Raw genomic sequence first — 17399 nt, 5'->3', positions numbered from 1 at the left:
CAGGGATACTGTACATCCCTATGCCCCATTTACCTTTCTGGTCTGTGCTGAAGCAGGGAGTCCTAGCGGTGTGTCACGAAAGCGTTTTCAAGGAGGGATTTTGACCGGAGCATTGTGTCTATATGTATCCGGGATTCCAACCTGATTCCCGGGTACATTTTTGGGTTATCCAGCAACTCTGGATCCCAACTATCTAGGCACAATCTGACAAGACTTTCTCCGCAAAACCCACCTTGAAACTCATAGCCTAGCAATCACTGCTTGCTTGCACACCTGGAAAAGTAAAAACAAAAATTCTTTATTGTCGCATATTTTTCAGCAATGCATTGGCAAACACTGGGCTCAAGAGCTGACACTCCCAAACCCCAATACATGGATCAGAGGTAACCGAACGGGCTAAAACCTTTATAGTGAGCCTGGTTAACCCCTCACCGTCACCGAGAGGGACGCCCTACTTGTGGCGGGCTGGATAGAATCATTTGGCGGGACGGATGTGGTCCCGCTGACCATTTTTTGCCCACCCATGCTATAGGATATACTGCTACGCGGTCCAGGTATCTCCAGCACTAGCTTTCAGTAGTTCACTTCCCTTTATTCCCTACAGACGTTTACTGCTTAAATCAGGGTGTCAAACTCACTTCATATGAACTGGCTGATCAGGTACATTGTGATCCTCAAAAGAAGGATTATTAACCACATTCACATCACATATAAAACATAACACCACCAAATAAATGCTGCGTGGGTGTGTGTCAGTTTCTTTTTCTATGACCACCCAATCCTGGGTCTGAAGGTCTGTGTAATGGTGTCGGAACACCGTTGGAGGTCTTATTTACTATAGCAGTATAGCAGGGCTGTACTTCGCGAAACGCTTTGGTACCCCTTTACTCTGCGTATGTGGAGCATCCTCTCTGACTGTTCTCCAATGGGCACTCCGCTGGACTCCATCGAGAGGTCCGCCACCCTCTCCCCAGCCAGCATCCACTCACTCTGGTTTATCGTTGACTCACTCTCGGTCACCAACGGTCAGTCCTGAGATCCCTCATGCTCTAGCCGTTCTCCCCTCCTCGTGCTCTGCCAGCACCTCTTAAAAGCTCCTCTATCCTTGGTACCTACTTTCTCACAGCCTTTATCATTGGCTGCTGCCATGTGTATCATGAGTCACATGTGCAGTGCACACTGGAGAGGAATCTGACAGGGGGAAGTGTGTGTTGCACACATCAGAGGTTATACTTACACCCCCCCCCCCAGACCCCATCCCTCTTGCTTACACCACCCCCTCCACTCCCCTCTTACACCCCCCTCCCCTCCTACTTACACCCCCTCCCTCCTACTTGCACCCCCCTCCACTCTTACTTACACCCCCCCTCCCCTCGTACTTTCACCTCCCCTCACACCTACACGCCCCCCACCCCCCTTTGACTGAGACTCTGATTGAGCCACCTGTGCTGAAGCTGGGATATCCTGAAAACCTGACCTGTTGGGGAGAGGGGGGGTTTGAGGACTGAAATTGAGCACCGTTACCTTAGACCTCATAGTAGCCGACCATTACGCGGCTACATATGTATAATATTTTTTTCTATAAAATACATACAGACACAAACATATAACGTTTATTTCTACTTTCTCTGGGCTTTGCTAAAAGTTTCTCAATCCAAATATATACGTCAGTATGTGCAACATGTTTATCCGTCCTGTCAAGGGATATACGCATATTGTGTGACTTGAATGCATTCTGGCACTGAAGTCACGCTCTTACGCCAGTGCTCTCCATTCACTTGCTGTGACCAATGAGAATCATGTTTGCATGATTTGAGGAATCTGATTGGTTAGGATTCTTACAGCACCAAAAAAAGGTAGGAGAGCGCGGCAGTGTGGCAGATGGTGTGCCAGAGTGTGCTGATCACTGAGCAGCAGATCTTTCCCTGCCGGTCAAGCAGTAATAAATGAGCAGGTCACAGCTCCAGTGTCTGTACTGTCAGCTGCCATACTAGATAACGGACAGCATGGATGTCAGCACTGTGACCTCCTATTTTATTACTTAGTAGTCTCTTGCTGGCAAGTTAGAGTGTGAGTAAAATTCCTTTAATTCAGCATCATCTCTGATCATCATGGCATTCTCCATTCCCTTGAGTTCCCCCCACTAAAACAGCCCCGGGACAAAATCATACATCATTCAAAATGTGTTGATGTCATACAACGCGATGTAGAAAAAATATTTTTTTTTGCTGGACAAAACTAGTCACAATTGCCTATGAGTTCATTGATTTTAAAATTCTAAAGAAGACAGGCCTCTTTGAGTGAGTGTGGGACTCAGCAGTAGATTGAGTGAGTGTAGAGCTGCTAATCAGAGATTGTGCTGTGTGCCACTGCGCAATAATTCCGTCCGTGGGCTGCAGTAAACATCAGAAACAAAAGTAGAAAACCGTTGAGGGGTGCATGGAGATAAAATATTTCTCTGCTGTACCCTGGAGGCCTCTCACCCAATTTAGCTAGAAATATGGGTCAGCTGCAGGGCCCTAGGAGACCACCAAATATTACCCAATGGAAGGGCCATCTCTGGCCTACCCAGTCTTACCATCTGTAGCTCTCCGTTGTAGGTATTAATAAAAGGCTCGTTCACTGAAGGAGTCGGTGTTACTAGTTTATTCTTTCTTGACAGTCTTAGAGAAAGCTGACGTGGGTGCACTAGACGTGAGATTTTCAACTTGTGTTCCCTAAATCCCTAGGGTTTCCCTGAGAAAAGAGAATGGTCGAAGTGGATATTTTATTCCATCATTTTACATTGCAATAATTCCAAAAAAGGCAGCTTCTTTAACCCTTTGCGTGCGCCAAGACGTGAGCCACTACGTCATGGGGTCTGGCACTCCAGGGGTTACGCCATGCCTGAAGAGTATTCGTTTCCCAGGGGAGATCATGTCGCAATCTGTAGTGAAGGGAAAAGGAGTTGAAGGGCCGCCGCGATCATGTGATCACTCTGGTGTTGCAGCCTCTCCGGGGCTCAACGGGTTAAAATCCAAACCCTTTTTTTTTTCCATTGTAAAGTTCATAGTGTATGTTTGCAGGGTGATCCACAGAGCCACCATATATTTGTGTAATGGGCTACGTAATTCCATATAAAATCCCTGGTGTGGAGAAAAATCACCCGGTTATAGTTATAAAGCACATTTTCGAAAATCCCATTTTTATGGTCCGGGAAAAACAATATTTTCCCCAAATTGGAAACAACTAAAGGATTTCACAACGAAGTATGTTATCCGGATGAAAAAGCGAAACCAAGGTATAAATGTTTAGTGTCTTTGTGGGACAACACCTGCAATGCAAGGTAGCTGGGAAAAATACAACCTGCTGGAGAGAACTTTAGGCAGCAATTCACGCTTAGCTGAATCATGATCCCCTGCACTCCACGCTTAGCTGATGCATGACACCCTGATTCTCACGGTCCAGGACTGGGCTAAAATATCTGCCCAGATAGAGGATGAGACACGCACTCAGTCACATAGGTAATAGAGGAGGGGTACTTAGCTGCCGGTGCGCTGGTCCTGGGGAGCTCCTGAAGTCCCAATATGATGCAGTACAATGAAGAAACAGGCACACGCTCTTAATCATGAAGAGGTTTAATATGCCATAAAGACCAACGTTACGGCAGTCTAATACTGCCTTTCTCAAGGTGAAGCCTTCACCTTGAGAAAGGCAGTACAGGCATACCCCGCATTAACGTACGCAATGGGACCGGAGCATGTATGTAAAGTGAAAATGTACTTAAAGTGAAGCAATCCCTTTTCCCACTTATCGATGCATGTACTGTACTGCAATCGTCATATACGTGCATAACTGATGTAAATAACGCATGTGTAACATGCTCTATAGTCTCCCCGCTTGCGCACAGCTTCGGTACAGGTAGGGAGTTGGTATTGCTGTTCAGGACGTGCTGACAGGCGCATGTGCGAGCTGCCGTTTGCCTATTGGGCGATATGTCCTTACTCGCGAGTGTACTTAAAGTGAGTGTCCTTAAACTGGGGTATGCCTGTATTAGACTGCGTAACGTTGGTCTTTATGGCATATTAAACCTCCTCATGATTAAGACCGTGTGCCTGTTTCTTCATTGTACTAAAATATCTGCCCACAGGACACATAGGGCCTCATGCAGTAAGCGACGATTATGTGAAATCGGCAAGCTTATCGATTAGTCATGTTATTGGCGTTTTTCCCTCTCCGTATGCAGTAAGTGCCGAATACATTCAAAATCAACCAGAAAACAAATCCGCCCACTCTCACGATGATGAGCCGATCACACACAGGTGTATCGGCGTGCGTGGCGGGGTGCTGTTAGGTTGCACAATCACAAATCTTGCTGAATCAGGCGAAACAAGCATGTTTTTGATTGCGCGCCATATTTAAAGGCAACGTGTACTGCTAATCATTCTCTGTGTTGTTGGGAGTGAGAGAGAGAGAGAGACGCACAGAGCTGGACGATTGAAGATTTGCATATTGACTGAGAGACTTGTTGTGTATTGGGTGAGCTTTGTCCTTTGTTGTTTTGTTTACATCTTTGTCTTGTTTTATATGTGGAAGTGGGTCGTGTGATTGCCTGTACATTTCTTGTCTGTTTTTTGTGAGTGCTGGAAGTATGCCCGCAAAGCGTGGGAAGAGTGATGCTGGTGGGAGTGGGAGTGCTACTCGTGGGAGTACGCGTCGGAGTGAACGTACTGTTCAGGGGAGTGATGTTGCTGGTGCACCGAGTGGTGTTGCTGGGAGTGGGAGTGCTGTTGCTGGGAGTGGGAGTGCTGTTGCTGGGAGTGGGAGTGCTGTTGCTGGGAGTGGGAGTGCTGTTGCTGGGAGTGGGAGTGCTGTTGCTGGGAGTGGGAGTGCTGTTGCTGGGAGTGGGAGTGCTGTTGCTGGGAGTGGGAGTGCTGTTGCTGGGAGTGGGAGTGCTGGTGCTAGGAGTGTGAGTGCTGGTGCTAGGAGTGTGAGTGCTGGTGCTAGGAGTGGGAGTGCTGGTGCTAGGAGTGGGAGTGCTGGTGCTGGGAGTGCTGCTGGTGGCGCAGTTGCTGATGGGGTGTCTGGTGGTGGCGTGCTTGCTGGTGGCCAGCTTTTGGAGGCTCTTCCATTGGAAGAAGGAGAGTCCAGTCAGCACCAGCCAAGCTCTGACCCTAAACCTGCTCGGAAAAAACGTGTGGAGAAGCCACGTAATCCTCGCTTCAATGACCAGGAAAATAGGGCTCTTGTCACTGGCATTCTGGAGCACTATGACAGTCTCTATGGACATTTAGTAGGTAAGTGTAACTTTACATTTATTATTCAAATACATGTGATCCTAGGTCATCTGAGTTTTGTTCATATGCAAATATGGGTACACAATATCTTTCTATGTTCATTAGTGTGGAAACACAGCTTTTTATCATGCCTTACAAGGACAAATAAACACAGGCGGTCAATTTGCCAGAACTGCATACAATATGAATGCAACCTTGCTTACATGTATAGGTTTAGTAGTGAATGCTCATGTGCTGCACATATTACACATAAAACAGCATGTTTGCTATCTCTTGGAACAGCTAGCAGTGTAGGAAACTGGTGCTTATATTATTATTAATTTACCTCATATCTTTTATATGTTTTTCAAGGGCGGACAAGTGCAGCAAGCAAAAAAGAAATGTGGGACACAATAGTCATTGGTGTCAATGCCTGTGGGAATAGTGTCAGGGACAAGTATCATTGTCGGAAAAGATTTGATGATATTAGGTCCAAATTGAAAAAGAAAATACAAGACCAACGCGTGCATGCTACTGGCACTGGAGGTGGGCCCACACCACAACGTCTCATATTGACTCCATTGGAGGAGCTGCTTCGGCCAAAATTACTTACCGTCGTCGTGGAAGGCTTGGCTGGTGACCGTGACATTGGAATTTATCCGTCACAATTTCCAGCAGGTGATAAATATTACTGTACTAGGCGTGTCGTTGCTTACAGTTATTTTGCATATTTACACTGCTTTTTATACTGTCTTCACAATATAAGCATACCTGCATCTATATATGTATATGTCTGATTCTGTATATATATATCTCAAAATAGACATATATGTAGTAGTCCTACTAAAAGCAGTAACTAATATAGCACGTGCCATTGCGTGCTCATTTACATGTGAATTCCCAAAATGCATAGCTGCAGTGGAAGCAATTGATGGTGGGCGAAGATGGGGAACAACAGGGTAGTACACATGTGTAACACATGTTCATGAGAAATTATTAGTAGCTACAGGTACAGAACAGAAATATGTATCATATTATTGTGTATTTTATTGATTTTACTCCGACAAACATGACATTACTGCCTATTTTAAGCATGCATCAAAGAAATTGCATGTAACGGCCTACAAACATCACTGGCACTAACACATCTATAGTTGCTTATGAAAAGGTCCATTTTTGCTTTATGTCATATACAGACAGCATAATGAGGCACACGTATCATATGTTATGTCATTGTTTTCATAACTTAAACACTGCAGATGACTACTTAGCTCATCTACCATTGTGTTAAAGCAGCTGCAATTAATATCTCATCACAGCATACACTTCAACAGAGGGGGTGGGGTTCAGCACACACACTAATTACAGCCTCATTTCACGGTCAACTTAGTTCACACCATTTGCACCTGTTTCAAGTCATTGAAAGGTGTGGCTGATTAGGCTTTTTGGGGAAGGGAATACCTTTCTTACAACCTGAATAGCACAACTGAAGTTAATCACACTCATTTGAAAGCTTAACTCTAGCTACTAAATGCCCCAACAACTCATTACTTATCAAAGCGTACGTCACACATTAGTTCACTCATATCTATAGTTGAACTACTATGAAAGACACATTATCACACACTGCATGTGTTGTCTTGTTGAGTCACAGCCACATTCAGGTGTGCCACATCTTCGATTAATGTACCACACATATCCTCTACCAAAAACAACACTTTTTGCAATATGACCACCTTCATGATAACCATTGTGAATGGTCATCTCATGATAGTTATGTACATTATGATACTGATATCACTACACAACATATGATTTTTATGTACTCATTTAATCTATTTATCCTCACGCATTACTGCAGAAACATAGTATGTTGTATGTTAGGGAACTCAAAAATTCTAAGTACACAGGCATGTACAGTGTTATTACAACTATTTATGTTCACTTTCACACACATTTTCGGTTAAGGAACTGATGTTGTTAGTTAATCATAAATACAGAACATACAATAAGTGTTTGTTCAATATTTACACATGTAAATGTAAAACTTATGTTATTGTTATATATAGTTGCCCCTGGAGGACATGTGTCACCTGAGATGGAACAAGTGTCTTCACCTGGGTCAGCCAGCTCAACACTACTAGAAGGTGAGTGTATCATTTGCTGGCCATATAATATGTGCTCTTCTATATGTTATGTTGTCATGTGCATTATTTGTTTTGCACATCTTCTTTAAATAGGATTACTTAGTGTCAGTGAAAATTAAGTGTAAGGCAACATGTATTGTGTTAGTGATGTTAATTATCATGTAGGACTTCTGAGTTTAGAGCAACTTTTCATTCATTCATATTTCATACTGAGTCCAAACATTATTCGTAAGTCAAGGTAGTTTTTAATGAGGTTATAAAACGTATGCTAACATGTTAGGTGTTACTTAGGACACAGTACAATTACATAGTAACACAGCATACATTAACATGCCATTTAATAATGTGTACATTTCTTTTTAGAACATCATGGTGATGAGGATGATGAGTATGATGAGGATGACGCCACAGAAGAGACTGAAATACAATCATGTGACCATGAAGAGGTGCCAATAGAAACTGTTGTACCGCCAAATCGTCCATCAACTTCCACATACGATGCAATTGTAGCTTCAGAGGGAAAAATAGTGGACGCAGAAAATCGTCGCCATTCAGACATGATGACAGTGCTGGAAAGGATGATTGGACTGCAGGAAGAAACAGTATCACAATTGGCACATCTCCACAGAGTCTTCATTGAAGTGCCTAAACAGTTGCAAAAAATCAACACCTCATTCGAAGCATTAGTTGTTCAGCAAACACAAGCTAATTACTGGAGAATGACTAATGTACCACAATTCAACACCTCCCAGCCAGGATCTGTTCATGCAGGTCAGTTTTCACCACATTCATCTGATATTCATTCACCAGGCCCAAATGTTACCGGTCAAGTAGCAGACATTGCTGTGCAGGTTCCTGATGACATCCTACCGCTGCCATCTGTACAAATTCAGCAGCAGACACCTACAAAGGAGGCGACAAAAACAAAACAAGACACACATGAAACAGACCAACCATCACTTGTGCAGTGTCTACCAACTTGCTCACATGTGTCACTGGGCACAAGCCCTGTCCGTGAACAGTCACTACCCAAAAGCCCTGTAGGTGAGTCGCTGCCCAAAAGCCCTGTAGGTGAATCGCTGCCCAAAAGCCCTGTAGGTGAGTCGCTGCCCAAAAGCCCTGTAGGTGAATCGCTGCCCAAAAGCCCTGTAGGTGAATCGCTGCCCAAAAGCCCTGTAGGTGAATCACTGCCCAAAAGCCCTGTAGGTGAGTCACTGGCCACAAGCCCTGTAGGTGAGTCACTGGCCACAAGCCCCGTAGGTGAACAGTCACTGGCCACAAGCCCTGCCCGTGAAGTGCCAGAGGCCACTCAAAGTGGCTCTGTTGTGCCTAAAGTTGGTGGCAAAAGAAAAAGGAAAATTCAAGAGACAACAAGCAGGCCTGTTACTCGCTCGCAAAAGGAACAAAAAAAATAAATGTTATAATTCAGAAAATATGTCTTTGGCCTTGTTTTGTTGACTTCAGATTATCTAATTACTATTGTATGTATGCTGAAGACTGTGTTGTTTCCAAACTTTCAACTATGTTCTTGTACACGTGAAGTTTTGGAAATGTTAACACTCATAATTAATTGTGTTATAAATATTTATGTTGTAATCGTCTGTTCAGTAATGGTCCACCAGGAGCCAGTTGCTAAGTTTAGAGAAGCTGCCATTGACTTTGCAGCAAAACATTGCATTTGGGTGTGTTAATTGATGTAAGAATTGCATATGCATATTAGTCACATGCAATTATTAAAACACCTAAGTAAGTGCAAACATCTTTCTTGTACGTGTACAGCAGGATTATGTGTAAATTATTACTTACCTTTGCCTTGCTTGGCCATTGTAATTTTGTCCTTTAATCAGTTGTGTGTTCGTTTCTATAACATCTCAGAATGTATAATAATATATATACACACACACACACACACACTGAGTGAGTGTGAGTGTGAGTGTGTGAGTGTGTATATATATATGTATATGTGTATATATATATGTATATATGTATATATATATATATATATATATATATATATATATATATATATATATATATATATATATAGTACTATATAAACTGGTATACACAAACTAATACACTTCATGCTTCCTTGTGAAAACACTATTTTAATAATACAGGCCTAATGTTTGAGAAATATCCTAAGTATGAGACTCTAACAGTATTGTGCTTAAACAAATGTTTATTACTTAATTCAATCATGTTTCTCACCATTTAAATAGGTTTCATACAAGGTATACTTAATGCCATCAATGTTGTGTGTACTCCTGCAATATAAAAAAAAATAAAATATAATATATAAATATATATATTTTTATAAGAGATATATTTATATATATATATATATATATATACACACGTATTTAAACTCATGCAGACAGGGAGTTAACCAGACTTTCACATACACACAGAAATGTAAGCGGGGAAAAAACATTTCTTTTTGCAGGTGTGTTTTTACTGATATGCCTGGCTAAGAAATATTTTCACACACTGGTCTTTGTTAGTTTTCAAAAAAACACTATGTGAACGCATTCAAAGTCTAGGGATGTTTTTCACAAACGAGATAAAAGAAGGAGAAATGTTTCTCCCACAGTCCCATATCACGAACCACAACTGTTAACCCAATTAGACAAACAAATCCAATTGGCGTTTGAAATAAGGAGTCAAAGTAGTTAGTTTTGTTGACCTTGACAAGGAAAAACAGGAGTTTGTTAGCCATTCAGCACATTCATTTTGATGAGCAAATAACACAGACCTGCACACAGCTTTTGTGCTACTCAGACATGGCTGATGAATTCGTTAACAATATTAATCCCCTTTTAGGGTATAAGTACATGATCTGTGAAGCCATCTTGAACAGTCGCGGACAGAAAGCAAGCACACGCCAAATCGATGATTTCATTCGAGCAAAATATCCTTATTACCAAGACCGTAAGCATGCACGGAATTTTAATTCCTCAATAAGATTCACTTTATCAAGTAATGACTTTTTTGAACGTGACCAGGATAAGCTACAACACACCTATGGTTTCTGGAAGATTGCCCCGGAAAAACAATTTCTCCTGAAAGACGGCACTTATATTGTCGTGAAAGGCATATTTATTCCTAATGGCAATAGCAATGTATCCGCTACTACTGATCCGTTTGAATCGATACGTGCTGCAATATCTGCAGCCTCCATTCCTGAAACCCACATTGTACAAGAACAAAAGTACTATGATTATGTACCAAGCCTTTCAGCTGAAAATGCATTGGAATGGGAACCGGAAGAAATGAACCTACCTCCCGACCAATTATTTGAAGAAAGCAGTGGCGATTCCTATGAGCGCATCCTGGAGGAGATATGTGCCATACTGGATTCAGCGGTTGGGTTAAGCGTGGATGAAAATGCCTTGCATTTCTGGAGCGACCAGTAGCAGCCAGGCGAAGAGTTAATTCTAGAAGAATGGTAAATATAACAATCGTTATGCGTTGACTCTGCGTTTAAATTTTTTTTTTTTTTGTAACCACCATTTTCACTTTCAATGCGTGGATACAGCGTAACATTGCAGACTGCATAACATGTAGCGATCACAAACAAATTGTTTCCTAATACAATATAGTAGGACCTGAAAGAGTAGTACACATTGCTGACGGAATAAATATACGTACTTTCCTATCCCTTTAAACATATTAGCAACATTTTACCATTACTCTAACACATACCTGTTTTGTTATCATGCAACATCTACAACATTGAAAACCGGGTCCACCACGTATGACGTGGGACCCTTGTCATGGGCCAAGGCGTCCTTAAAAAGGATTAGTGATGTAAGTCCCGCCCCCAAGCGACGTGCGCGCCTCAAAGCCTATTGGCTGTCATGTTTTGTTATAGTAACGGTAACTGCAGTGTGTGATGCGTGCGGCTCAGTGTTTGTAGGCGTACCCTGGGCGTTAGCCGAATGTTAATTGAGTGGGAGGAGTGTTAGCGTGCGTTTCACGCTGGCTTAACATGACGTCACACGTATTGCATTTGCGCATTGTGTTATCGGCCGTGCTTTCTGTTCAAACACGTCTGTTTAAAAAGAATACAGATGTACTCGTTTAGAACGAATGTAGTTTCGTCTTCATTGTATTTGAAATAAAGATGTTATGTTTACTGGTATTTTCAACATGTATTGAACGCACAACGTACGCTTTGTTTTGCGCATGCGCTAACAGTTAGTGGAGCCAAGCGTGAAGTGCGTGCGCACACAAAGATGTGCGCGCACATCTTTCAGTATACAGGCAACGTTCACTTCTTATACATAGTTATGCCTGCTACAAATTTAAAGAAACATTACATACTGATGAACAGTTTTACTTCTAACATATAAGTGACTGACGTGTGTATCTACACAATCATATAGAGCTGCGTAACGCGTTGTCACGGATGCATATCTAGTAAGGTGCCATCTTTGACCATCATGTGTTTGCTGTATTTCAGAGATGTCGGGGAAGATACAATCGGATCAATGTATGATTTCAGAAGAGTCTACCTTTATATGAGATGATTGTGAGGAGGAGCCACCGACTACTATACTACATATGGAACTAATTTTATATTGCTTGCAGCGCTTATTAACAAACAATTAAAAATGTGATACCCTTATGCCTATATTGCATAAGCACTTAATTAACATAATGATGTTGCAAAAGAGTGCCTCATGAATTTTTATTGAGTGTTCTTTAATGACTACTAACATTTTATGACATGGTGTGTTTTATATATAACAACCATTCCCACTCTGCTAACACATTTGTGTATTATAATATGTAATGGAACGTATGACTGTCGAAACTATGTAACAATAATAATAATAATATGAGCATGTTCATGTATAGGGCTGCTAGTTGTACGCAGCGATTTACAGACACATGTTTCAGCCTGAGGTCCCTGGCCCGTGGAACGTACAAATGTTTTTTTGCCGCATGAGGCACAGGGAGATAAAGTGACTTGGCCAAGGTCACAAGGAGCCCACACCGGGAATTGAACCAGACTCCCCTGCTTCAAACTATCAGTGCCAGTGTGTGTCTTTACTCACTGAGCCACTCCTTCTCCCAATGTAAAGGACACTTACAACCAAGTAGCCATTTATTTTTAAAATCTCTTGTTACATGGGTATGTAGATAAAATGGTTTGGGACTGTAGCAAATAATGTTACTGGCCAGATGTTATGGTCCCCTCCAATGCATGATGTTCTGAATATGACATCACCATCATGTTATGAAGTACGTTTCTGTGTATATTTCATTAACCTAACTAACTATAGTTTACTGTGTTTATTAATCGTTTAGAAATACATAGTATAGTAAATATGATGATATAAGCTACCATAATAAAGCTGGTGTTATCATTTGTCGGTGTTATACATGGATCCTACACCAATTGATAGAGACACAAACAGTTGTCTTAAAAAGTGTGTCTATGCTAGTGATGAATGTGCTCCCGTAAGTAAACAAATAAGTACAGTTATCCCCTTTTCTCCAACCACCTCTATATTACATTAATGGAAATTATAAGGAAACATACATAAAATGTGATGAAATGTGAGTAATCATTTTGTAATACAATGCACATGAAAGCTCAAGAGTAGCTAAATGCATATACATGATACAGAAAGTACATATATGTAACATTTGTGTTTAAACCAATATGTTGGGTTTTTAGTTCCAATAATTATAGGAAGATTGAGGTAGCCACATCTTATGAGAGATGTCAGCAAATATACATACCATGATCAGTCATACTGGAGATATACCTATAATGCAAAGGAACAATATATAAATTGCAAACATTGACATGCCATCTTCAGTACCGTAAACAACACAGCAAAGTGTGTATTTGGTGTTAAATGTACAACACCATGTATATTTCATGACATTCAAAATGTAAATCAGCCTGGTGTACACATCATATGGATGTACATGTTACACTGCACCAATAACATTGTATGTAAGCATACTAGAAGCATGAATGATTATGGGCATAATATGTGTTTTGTCTTAGCATAAGGAATAACACAATGCTAAAATATTATTGCTTTGTTACCCAAGTTGTATTCACATACACACAACTAAAGTACAATTGAAGAGGGATTATATAACCTGTGCAACAATAACATACCGGTGCCACATCCCTTTGTGCACACAGCAGAGAAAAGAAAGGTGTGCAACCCATATTCATCTGTGTCCTAACAGAAGGTTATATAAAGAAACATTATTGTTAATATAACATAATTAAACTATAAAAGTAGTACTAGGAACATATGAGTTTGTACTTACAAGAAAAAAATGAATTGATGAGATTCTGTCGTGTCTGGCCACCACTGGCTGTTTGTTCATTTTCAGCAGCTACATGGGTGGGATGCTCGTCTACCAAAGCCTCAGCTAGGTCTGACTGTACATTGTGCCTGAGTGCAACATTGTGCAAAATGCAACAGGCAAGGATAATATCAGACACTTTTTGAGGCTTGTATAGAAGAGCCCCACCAGTTCTGTCCAGACACCTAAACCTGGTCTTGAGTAGGCCAAATGTCCTCTCTATAACAGATCTTGTAGATATATGGGCTGCATTGTACCTGTCCTCTGCTTCAGTTTGAGGGTTTAGCACCGGAGTCAAGAGCCACGGCCTAATTCCGTATCCTGAGTCACCTATAATGAATGGAGCACACATAAGCTGACATTAGTGATCAAATTGTACAATGCCAACATTCCTAAATCAACATGTGTTTTGTGTTAGAACATGTAAATATGTACTCACCCAGCAGCCAACCAGGTTCAAAATGTCCCTCTTCGAACGCATGGAAGACTGAAGAGTTCCTCAGGATAGAGGAATCGTGACTGGAACCAGGGAACTTGGGTACCACATGCATTATCCTCATCGTGGCATCACATACCACCTGTACATTGAGTGAATGGTAGTGCTTCCGATTGCGGTACACATGCTCACTCTGACTAGGTGCAATCAAAGCAACATGTGTGCAATCGATTGCACCCAGCACAGATGGTATCCCTGCTATATTATAAAAGCCAGTCCTGACTTCCAGCCACTCTGTTGCCTCTGTAGGAAAATGAATATAATTCCTAGCGCGTCTATTGAGTGCATAGAGAAACTGGGTCAAGGCCCGCGAGAATGTAGATTGCGAGACCCCGCCCACTATGCCCACAGTTGTCTGGTATGACGCGGAAGCAAGATAATGTAATGAGCACAGCATTTTAACAAGCCCAGGGACTGCACGACCTCTGGCTGTGAAAAAATCTAAATCCCCCCTTATCTCCTCATAAAGAGCTAAGATTGCTGCTGAACTCAAACGATAGCGACTTACAATCTCCTCCTCACTCATCCCATCTAACAGGGTTCTCTCCCTGTACAGACGCGGACGAGGCACAAGTTGTCTCCTCTGTCTTCTCCTCTGATCTCCTGTCCCTCTACCTGTCCCTCGGCCTGTCCCTCTCCCTGTCCCTGTCGTATCCGCGTCACTGTCACTGTCCCTCGGTGTGTCCCTACCTTGCCCTATATCATTCTCTTGATCAGCAAGCATGTCATAGAAAAGAATGTTCCTGCGTCTCCTAAACATTCGCAACATTTTGAAATGAGTAGCTGTGAATGAGCAGGTAATGTGCGTCCTTTAAATAGGTATGTGATGATGTCAGGTGACATAGTAAAATGCAAGGTGTTACATTAACATAATAAAGTACTTCTGTGGCAAGCTGTGTGCACTTGTTGTTCTAAGTATTTGTTGTGTGTATTCTGCAGGGAATGATGATATTTGGCAATGATGTGACGTGAAGCTTTGTACAAAGATTGCTTGCAAATAAATAGTTGCATGTGCAATGCATGTAACACTTGTGAACGCAAGAGTCAGTCATGTAATGAGACAAAAAGGCTGAGATTGACGTGGGAAAAGTTTTGTGTAACATGTGTAATTATCCATGTTATTGTGACATGTTGGCAACAATGAATAGTCGTGTGCATATGCATGCATTTGTGTAAGGAGGATAGTTGGTATAGAATGAGTTTACAAGGTGTCCCAATGATGAATTACTGTACATGTGTGTATAAGTTAGGTTGAAGTGCTTGTAATGCAACGGTTACAATGTAAACATGCAATGTGATTGAGCGTCCAATAAGTGACGTCATGAAAATAGGGAGGACCCAAAAGTATATGTAAACATGAGAAGACAGATGTACATGAACGTTTAAAGATGCGTGTCACATTACAAGCATTGTGTAATGTAAAGGAAGATGAATATACTGTGTATGTGTGACATGTGTGACATGTGTAACATCATGTAAATAATTGTCGCTGAGTTGAGTAAAATGTGTGATATGATGTGAGGTTCTCCTTTAAGAGTGTAGTATAGTATTTTCCCTTGCCACATCATCACATGATGAGTAATGTGACCCGCAAATGCTGAAAACATGTAAAAGTCGAATGTTATGCAAATAAGACACATCAGCTGTGACACAATGCAGGGAATGCCCCCACACTGTAATGCAAATCCCCCTTGTATTGTGAGCAATGAAACGTAAACAGTACTATACTGTTATACGTCCCCGCTCCATTGACTTCCATTGATGTACAGAAGATTTTTTTTTTCTAAGTGCCGTTCCGGCAGCCTTAGCGATCGTTCTCCCGTCCAAACTGCCAACTTTAGTTGGCGGGAGAAATCGGCCATAACATCTCAATTTCGTAGTGCCGATCAGCCCCGATAAGCTGTTTTTTTTTGTTGAATCCAGCCGATTTAAAAAAGTGGCGATCAGTGTCGAAAACAGGCTTATCGGCAGGCGACTGGCCATAACCAAATTATCGGCTCCGAAACCTGGCGATATGAAGCACTTATCGGCGCTTACTGAATCTCAAACCCAATTTTGGCTATAACATGGCCATATTTCCCTTATCAACGCTTACTGCATGAGGCCCATAATGCGAGATCAGGGCTCGTTCCGGTAGCCAATGGTACAACCAAAACCTTGCTTGTTGTAAGTAGGGTTTTGATTTTTCCCATCTCCGGATGACCAGCTGCCCTCCATTGAACCAGTGTTGTCTCTTATGACAGAGTTCATTATTTTTATTAAATATATGTTTTATAGTTTGTTCACTAGGAGTTTTATTTATTTATGGTGCATAGTGTATACTGTTATACCCACAGTTGTGCGCTATGATGTGTGTTTGTTTTCTCTCTTTTCGTTTCATGGCCTGTCAAGCATTTATGCGGATTCTTTGAAGATCACAGGACTTTCCATATGAACATTTGGCGCCAGGTTTTCTTTCTCTGGAAAGTAATGACAAACTGCATTATTTAGGGGCCTTTAAATTGATGGGTGTTTTTGTCAAACGAGTTATTTTCCTTTGCGTAAGTCCATCCTGTCCTTATCAGAGAGCCACCAAGATAAGGGGAGAGAAGGTGACTAAGGCGTTGCAATCGCTTGCCGAACACACAGCGACATCGGGAGGCTTCCAAGTCTCCACGCACCATGTTTACAAACACAGGGACATTTATCGAAGTCTCCCAGCTGCAAAACGGGGCCAAAAAGGGTACCAGCTCTATCAAATCAAGTGAATGTCTTCCTCAATAAATCTTGCAAAGCTTTTTTTTTTTAACGCCGTTTTGCAGCCACGAAACATTGATAAATAACCACTTCACTTTCAAAAAAAACAAAATGTAAAAATACAGGCGTCAGATTTTGGTAAATAAAAAGCAGTCATCAGGCACTCCCATCATATCAGTACATTTCTCATATAGGCTTCCAGGGGCTGGCAGGAGAGGTGGATGCTGTAAAAAGGCAAGAGATATCAGTATAACCCTGCACCTTGATTGCCATTAGGTTTGAGAATACCTCCCGTGCAGCATCCCTTATGGGCACAGGAAGGCACAGTGCTCTGCAATGTCTTACTCGGCAATACCTTACAATCACATTTGCAGGCATACATAATGGTAGTAGTGGGGATGGCAACAGCTGTCCCGTCCCCCC

The 17399-nt window shown here is 41.8% G+C and overlaps 2 protein-coding genes across 4 annotated transcripts in view; one reads left to right on the top strand and one right to left on the bottom strand.

Moving 5' to 3' along the window:
• Positions 1-17399, bottom strand: part of TAF1A (TATA-box binding protein associated factor, RNA polymerase I subunit A) — a 113634-nt gene that overhangs the window by 48338 nt on the left and 47897 nt on the right. The gene's annotated exons all lie outside the window — the stretch shown is intronic.
• Positions 7332-17229, top strand: LOC142492244 (uncharacterized). Its single transcript, XM_075594914.1, has 3 exons — positions 7332-7402; positions 7766-8500; positions 17171-17229. Exons 1-3 carry the CDS (start codon positions 7354-7356, stop codon positions 17227-17229), a joined length of 843 nt encoding a protein of 280 aa, XP_075451029.1. The 5' UTR covers positions 7332-7353.

Source organism: Ascaphus truei, chromosome 4 (assembly GCF_040206685.1).
Source record: "Ascaphus truei isolate aAscTru1 chromosome 4, aAscTru1.hap1, whole genome shotgun sequence".
In the NCBI taxonomy this organism is placed as follows: Eukaryota; Metazoa; Chordata; class Amphibia; order Anura; family Ascaphidae; genus Ascaphus; species Ascaphus truei.
This window is presented reverse-complemented; position numbering and strand designations above follow the sequence as displayed.